Genomic DNA, 8,378 nt, shown 5'->3' on the forward strand with positions numbered 1-8,378 from the left:
GTAGGCTAATAGCTAAACTCACATAATATAATTAACAGTTATCAAGATGAATTGTGGTGAAATGATTCAGATTCTTCACTTTTAATTAGATATATTTTTATTATTAAATTTATGAAAATGAATAAAAATCTTATTGAAAGCATTATTTTCAAAAAAATAGGTATTACAATACACAAATTTATATCAAATCTCGAGTGAGAGATAAATAAACAAAATTAACAAGGAAATATTTCAAAGGTCATCAAGATATATACATTGACTATCAAGAGATATCGTGCGGAACTGCGGGAATATGACTGTTTCATCCTTAATTTAAGATTTTAAATTTTAGTGTTGAATATTAAAATATCTTTGATAGAAAATAATTTTTGCTAATAACGCTTATGACTTATGTAACATGAATTTGAATTAATCGGATATACGTATGGACTGAAAAAGTGATTAAAGAAAAACCGAGTAGTTCGAGATAACACAATAACCGCTTTCCTTCCCAAATTCCAAATAAATTACCCAATTATTCTCTCTTCTCTCTCATTCTCTTTGTTTTCCATCTTCACCAATTCTCCAAACCCTAATCTCAAGCAATCACCGGTAACTTTCTTCCATCATCTCTTAATTACTTTGTGAAATTCGCCGATTCTTCCGATCCAAAACGGAGTTTTTCGATCTCTTTTTTCTTGCGATATTCAGGTATTACCCTTTCTTCCACTTAGATCTTTATCTACTTTAGTTTATCGTTTGATTGATAATCATACCTTTAAATTTTGTGATTCTTGAGGATCTATGTGATACGTAGCTTTGACGAGGCTTTTTTTTTCTTGCAAGATTGGTACTTCATTTGATAGTTTTGGTATTTCTAATATATGTAAATGAGCTAATCCGACTTTTCTTTTGGATGATGATAATATCCTTAAGTTTATGAATTTGAGTAATTTTTGCGGCTTGGTGAGTTATTTTGGGAAAATTGGAACTTGAAGTTTTTTGGGATTTTATTCAGAGTATTCAGGGGTACTTGTTTGGATAGATTGGTGGTTTTTTTTTTTTTTGTGAATTATAAACTAAATTTGATGTGGAGTGAGGTGTTTTTTTTCCTGCAAATAAATTAAGATGATTGATTGTTGTCTCATGAGATTATAGAAATAAAACCATTGGTGTCAGTTTCATGGTATTTATGAAAATTAATTTGAGCTTACCTCGTATTGTAGTTCTATGTGAGTCTAGTTTTAGTTAGGATACGAAGATTCAGCGATCATGTCTGCAGGATGATGAACTTGGCTTTGTGTCAGTTAATGGATTGTAGATGGAACTGGCTCTGCAGAAAGGACTTAATTTGATTTGCTCTACTATATTTTGGTTTTGTTTGAAAAAAACTGTAATTTTAGTATGGAAGTTTCAGTCTTTCTTGTATCTTTTATGCTTTAAGAGAGTAGGACTTCATGTTAGTGCACTGAGAATACCAGATTGAAGTCTGTTTCTTTGTTTGGAGAAATTGATGCAATTTAGTTTGTACTGATATTTATTTTTGAACTGAACAGGAATCATGGCTCTCGCCCAGACTTACTATTCACAAGGTGGCCCTTTTCGTGGAGACTCCAGGTCTTTTTATGGCAGAAACCAGAGTAGAGGAATGGTCCATTCCTCTGCTTACAACAATTATAACACTGTTGATACCCATCTTTTCAACTCTAATAGTTCCCATGACGTGGGTAGAAATTTTAGCGAGTATAGCTACAGTTATGATAATCTCATAAAGCCTGAGGCTGAACCTTCTTCGAAGAGGCGGAAGTGCTCAACTTCTGGTTGGGAAAGCACTGGCAGGTACTCTCAAGCACCCAATGCATGTAAAGATGTTCCTTCAAAGCAACAACGCACATGCTATAATGTTCCTTTAAGGAATTCCAGAGCGTATGATGACGCCTATCCAACCCGTAACAATAATTCTGCCACTACTACCACTACTGCTAGACCTCGTTCTGATGCAAGCGCACCCACATGTTCTAAGCGCGACCGCTCATGGCTTGAAGATACCGAAACTGATAATATCTTTATGTCCAAAGAGGAAATTGAGAAATGCTCTCCATCCAGGAAAGATGGTATTGATGCAATGCATGAAGCACATTTGCGATACTCATATTGTGCTTTCCTTCAGAACCTTGGAATTCGCTTGGACCTGTAAGTTTCCGTTTGGGGCTTAAATCCATTGTATCTTACACAAGTTCGAAAACTTTACTTCAAACAGGCTCTTAAGCTTTTGGGACTTGTCTTTTCCTAGTTTTCTCTGGAGGATTGCTAGCATAAGTTACTTGTTCCTATGAATTTATTATCCGATGGAACTAATGTTTGTTTGTACCTGCTTGCAGGCCACAAACCACTATAGGAACTGCCATGGTTCTGTGTCACCGCTTCTTTGTGAGGCAATCACATGCATGTCATGACAGATTTGTAAGTGGATTGTTTTATGCGCTAAAATCTGCTATATTTTTGGTCCTCTAACTTTCTGCTTCATTATGTTCAATGCTTGGCTAATTGTTAGTATTTTTTTTTATGTATGCAGTTGATTGCTACTGCTGCTCTCTTTCTTGCGGCGAAGTCAGAAGAGACTGCAAGGCCTCTCAACAATGTTCTGAAGGCCTCATGTGAAATTTTCCACAAGCAGGATCTTGCAGTTCTATCATATTTTCTACCCGTGGTTAGGATTTATCCTTTGTCTTTGTGCATTATTGATCATCCAAATATTCTTCATTTGGCAAGATTGTGAAGCTCTGAGCATACTTCTAATCCATTTAAATGGTGTTTTTCTGCAGGACTGGTTTGAGCAGTACCGTGAACGCATTACTGAGGCTGAACAGATGTTATTGACCACTCTAAATTTTGAACTGACTGTGCAACATCCATATGAATCTCTTACATCCACCCTTGAAAAATTAGGGCTCTCTGAAACAGTGTTGGTGAATCTGGCACTACATCTTGTCAGTGAAGGGTAAGTTAGTTAACCTCTATATGACTGATAATGTGCCTCGGGAATCAAAGTTGATTTCTGTTGGAGCCTTGCATTTTATTTTGGTATTATAGCTTCTTTTCCAGAGGTCGTAGATTCACAACCAAAATGATCTAAAGGGATTCAATATTTCGTGGTATCTGGATGACAAGTTCTCATCCAACTTACTACTCATTTTAGGCCTACAACTGCTTGTAACTCGTGTAAATATGGTTTTTTCTCTCCCTTGACTGCTCTAGCTACTCTGGCCTGTGATATTGATCTTTTGGATTGCCATATAATTGCAGGGTCTATAGAAGGATTAGCTTGCTCTCCTGTATGATATTTGCTGGCGGTTGATATGCTGTACATCAAATGTTTTGTTTTACAGTCTGAAGTTAAAACTAGCCATTTCTTGTGGATGCTTTTCCATGCTGACATCTTAGTAATATGGCCATTGACCTAGAAGAATGTCAAAGATGCTCCAGAAGTTTGCTATATGATACTTTATGTTTTTCATGTTCAAATGATGTGGAGTCCTCATGCACTTTTTCTCTTCATGTAGCCTATTCCACAGGTTGTCCGCGTAGGATGCTAGTGATTTGGACCGGGAACTCTTTAAGGGTTGGTGGTGTTTTCTCGACACCTCAATGGTGGGGTATGGGTTAGTCCAGGTTTTGGAACTGGTCAATACAGGCTTTAGAAGTACTCTTCTTGTTGGAGCAAAGAAACTATTCCTTAAGCATGGTATAATAAAGAGTAACATCCTGAAGGTATAGTAACCTTTGTGGCCGAGTAGGTCTGAGTAGACTATTGTTTTCTGGGTTGATAATTTGGAAAGATTATCGTGCTTCTGTAATTTGTAGTTCTGGTACCATTTCTTCTTTCCCTACCTCTATTAATGAAATGTGCCATGGTCTGGGGCTTGCTGTTTTGGTTCCCAGATTCCATTCGGTGCTCCCAATCTCTCCTTTTTGAAAAAAAGAAGAAGAAATTACCAGAACTTTTTCCTACTTCTCTTCTTGATCATCTTGATCTTCTCTCCTTCAGCTACTAATCACATGCTGAATCCAGCTTTTCGAGTTCGTCTGGTAGGATAATTCATCGTCCAACTGACAGATGTATTAACATTTACACCTGCATCTGAGTAGGCGCTGCTCTATTCCCTTACAATAAGCGTCAATTGAATAATGAGGCTTGATTTCTGTCCTTTCCCTGGTTCTGTTCTTCTTGATCTCTGAAAAGACATTAGCCTATCCATTATTTTCCATTTGGACACGTGACCAACTCCGATGGACAAGCTTGGTTCGTTTCGACGGAGCACATATTGGAGGACCTAATCTCCCTCCTCTTTCATTGCCTTGCTGCTGTATGGCTAGCGCCCGATATTGGTAGTTTGTCTCTGTGCTAGGATACTGCACTTAAGTGGCAATGATTCGGACCAGGGAGTCGATTAGTGGTGTTAAATGCTAGTGTTTTATCTCTTCTGGTTGCTTGATGGAACTCTAAATTGGAAGTCCTACTATAATCAAGTATACTTGCACTCGCTCGAATCCCTTCTACAGCATTTTAATTCTCAAAAAAAAAAAAGTATACTTGCACTGGCATAGATGGGATGACAGAGTTGCTGAGGTCAAAGTAGTTTTTGGGGTAATGAAAGGATTACTGCACTTTTTACTCAACTATTTGGTAACCTAAAATCAATGTCCCAAGTTTTATTTTATTATATATACCCACACATAACAAAGAAGTCATTATATTACTTATAGAATGTATATTGATATTTATATATATATTATATTACTTTTTTTTCTTGGTTTCAAGTTTGTTGTTCAGAGCAGAGGCATTCTCTTAAGGTTCTTATGGCAAGGCCTTGTAATGCATAGAGAAAATTGCTATGGTGAGGTGGAGCTCTAATGTGTAAAATTTACTCATTAAATATTTTGAACCTCTTTACTATCTATATATGTACCTATCTATTATTTTTTGAAGTGTGAGCACCATAGTGGCTTGAAAACATTTTTTATGCTTATCAATCTTTGTGGGTGAAAGTTTGTTCACTCAATTAAGTCAAAGAAATTCAATATATTTATTCTTATAAAGCTCTTCTGAAACTAGTAGTTTCAGAGACCATATACAAATCTATATACGCCCCCCTCCCTATATATATATACACACGCGCGCGCGCACATACTTCATAAAAAAACTATATGGATAAGGTGCACACACACATATGTTATAGTGTTACTCCCGATGAGAAGCCTTCACTCCTTGCGCTGTCTTCTCCTTTTGGCTTGGTTAGTGGATTGGGTAGCATATTTTCCAAATATTGTAGAATGCCACGTAGCCAGAGAAGTTTACTTGGGAAAAATGTCTTAATTGGTAAATATTGTAGTTGTACTGGGCACTAGTTTTCTACATGTTAGTGTCTTCCTAACATCGAGCAGTGGTTAGCCTTAATTGTCGGTGTTCTGTTTAGGTTTTTAGGACCAACTTTTGGTCAAGGAATGGTGGGGTCTCTTTTCTGGGCAATTTTGTTAGTTCATTCATGGTAGATATGGTAGGAAATTATTTATATGTACTACAGTACGAGTGAAACTAGAAGTGAGGGCCAAAGCTGGCAAGTCCACAAGTTCCATTGTCATTTATCTGTGGATCATAGTGAAAAAGGAACGCAACAGTTGTTGCTTCTTCTGTCTATCTATTTTGGTATATGAGGTGCATATATTTTGGGGTTATGCTGCTGCAGCGGAGCTGGGACTAGGAGTTGGTGCTCTCTAGATGGGTACAACATGTTTGTTATATATTTCATTCTCTCTCAACACTGTGCAGAAGAACTCGGTTGCTGCTTTCGTAGTTGGTAAGAGAAAGTTGCCTCGGCTTGCTCTTTTGGCTTTTCCACATGACTCAAAACAATTGTTAATGGATCCGTAAATGTATTAAACTTGTATTCTTGTTACTGTTTATTGGCCAATGTACCTTTTTGAAAAGTTTTGGATCCCATGCTGTTCTTGAAATATGGCTAACAAGTGATATGGTGTTGCTGCAGATGTTGCCTATCCATTTAGTCTTCAGGGAAGTAAATTTTGTGAAGCATTAGTATCTCCTATTCTTAGACGATTTCCTTTTGCAGGCTCCGAAGTTCACTCTGGCTGCAGTTCAAGCCTTACCAGATTGCTGCTGGGGCTGCATATCTTGCATCAAAATTTCTGAACATGGATTTTGCTTCACATCATTCTGTCTGGAAAGAGTTTCAAACACCGCCAAATGTACTTAGAGGTATACATTTATACATCACAGAACATAAAGTAATTGCTAGGTATTGGCTGCATGTATTTTTTTTTATTTTTTTTTATGACAAGGGAAACCCGTGGCCGCTACCCTTTGGATGCACACAGGGTAAAACCCCCGCTCCTATGCAATAGCTCGCAAACCACATAGGAGAGGTAACCTGCACTAGGCATGCCCGGTGCGACAAGCTCGACCCAGAAGGCGAAAGCAAGGGGTTTCGAACTTGAGACCTCCAACATGGAAGTCCCAAGCCCAAACCACTTGAGACCTCCAGTTTCCTTTTCTGAATCATAGTAGGACAAATCCTTTTGGATTGTAGTCTCTCCGGTTTTGACTTCAATTAGGCGATGTTTAATATTCATTAGGAGATAGATTCAAGCTAAGATTAAGATCATGATGATGATTGGTTTGGGAGTACACCAGACTCTGATCTTTTTAGGTTATTAGGTTATGAACTAATGGTTAATATAAAGATAAGTGTCTTGAAATTGTTAAACATTTTTTACTCAATGCTTAAAGTCAAATTTTTTGGCATTTTAAATTGCACATTCTACCACTGTTTTCTACATATATTTGTGTTCTCCTTCTGAGGTTTTAACCCCACTATGAAGGAGCACCATGTTTTGTCCACTTTCGCTATATAGTTGCTACGAAATCCCAGATTTTACCTTCTATTGAAACTGACAATCATGCCCAACACAGGATGGAATTGGACCAGTTCTAGTTTTCATCTAGTTTTTGTGGCTCTTCAAATGGAGAGCTAGACTTGACTTGAGATAAAACAGAAACTGATTCTGAATGTCATCATGAATCTTTTGATTGGCAACAATGTCAGCCCCAAGATTTCTTCTGTTAATATATAAGGAATTTGTATTGTATGTGCTGAATCTCCCTTCAAAATGCTTCACTAGCTTGTCCGATTCACCATATATATGTTTTTTATTGCAGATGTTGCACAACAGTTGATGGAGCTCTTTTAGGAGATGATTATGAGAGAGAGCAGTAACATGAGCAACTCAAAAAAGACGATATCAACATTTTTTCAGTCTTGGCTTGGTAGATGTATTTGTAGATTCTACCATCATGCATAGTATTAATTTGGGGATCAATTCAGTATATAGGTTCATTTTGGAAATTTTTAGTTTGAAATTATCTGTGGAGGAGTGCCTCTGTCTGTGCCTGTTCATCTAATTGATCAAATAGTTAAAGAAATTCATGCTCTGTAAATTGTTTCTTTTTTCACTGTTAAAGTGTTCATTAATTATTGGAACCTCGGCCTTTAATGGTATTCTTGTTTTAGAATGAAGAGCACAATCTCATGTAATTACTGTTAGTTTGAGTTTTTTGGTCAACTTGAAGCCCGTTGGCATTCCAGCCTTCCTTCTCCTTTCAGGGCCTGTATGAAAGAGAATTCAGTACTTCTTGTTAGTACTGGCTGTTTGCTGTTGATACTGTTTTGATTTAAGATTTCAATTCTTGTGTGTTTCAGCAGTAAAACAGTCTTTCATGGAGCTAAGGTGGGAAAAACAAGCGTTTCCACGGCTCTATGACCCAGCCAATTCTATTCTCACTTGATCCAATAGTGTTTTATTAGACAGGAATAAGTTTATATTTTATAATTATTCATAAGTAAAATATAAATATTTTGTTAAATTTTAATGGACTTAAGTCTTCAACTTTAGGTCATTATTTAAAGCCAACAATTAAATTTTAGCCCAACTATTAAAATTCTAAGAGCAAGTCCATCAAAATTCATTACTTTAGTTTTTACCTACCATACCTCACATTATATAATCACACTTTCTCTAAGTTGAAACTCTTTGTTCGTGTGATAATAACTCTAGTATTGTTTAATTGAATCCACAATAGCTTTCCGATGGTTTTTTCATGTATTAGGTGTCTATGTCTATCGAGATACATATGCCCTCAACAAATTTATTACTTTCGAACTGAAATAATTAAAAAAATCAAACCAAATCGATGGTTATTTTTTTCATTTGGTTTGGTTTTTTAGAAATTTAATAATCGACTAAATTGGTTTGGTTTTGATTTTAACAGATAACCGATCCAAATCAAACTATGAACACCCTTAGTTGTACTGTACTATATT

General features: G+C 36.5%; 1 protein-coding gene across 3 annotated transcripts; it reads left to right on the forward strand.

Annotated features, from left to right (window-relative positions):
• Positions 1–467: 467 nt before the first annotated feature.
• On the forward strand, positions 468–7,574 carry LOC102590048 (cyclin-T1-3-like). 3 transcript variants are annotated; one of them, XR_001475095.1, is made up of 8 exons: positions 468–690; positions 1,536–2,172; positions 2,361–2,442; positions 2,555–2,689; positions 2,805–2,980; positions 3,286–5,837; positions 6,111–6,256; positions 7,217–7,574. XR_001475095.1 is itself a non-coding variant. In XM_006359842.2 (7 exons), the coding sequence occupies exons 2-7, from the start codon at positions 1,541–1,543 to the stop codon at positions 7,246–7,248; spliced, it is 1,203 nt and encodes a 400-aa protein (XP_006359904.1). In that variant the 5' UTR covers positions 468–690; positions 1,536–1,540; the 3' UTR covers positions 7,249–7,574. The 3 variants fall into 3 exon arrangements, 1 of the variants encoding a protein (XP_006359904.1); XR_001475094.1 differs by having other exon boundaries at positions 3,286–6,256; XM_006359842.2 differs by lacking the exon at positions 3,286–5,837.
• The last annotated feature ends 804 nt before the right edge of the window (positions 7,575–8,378 follow it).

This window comes from Solanum tuberosum, unplaced genomic scaffold (genome assembly GCF_000226075.1).
Source record: "Solanum tuberosum cultivar DM 1-3 516 R44 unplaced genomic scaffold, SolTub_3.0 scf00309, whole genome shotgun sequence".
NCBI classification, from domain to species: domain Eukaryota; kingdom Viridiplantae; phylum Streptophyta; class Magnoliopsida; order Solanales; family Solanaceae; genus Solanum; species Solanum tuberosum.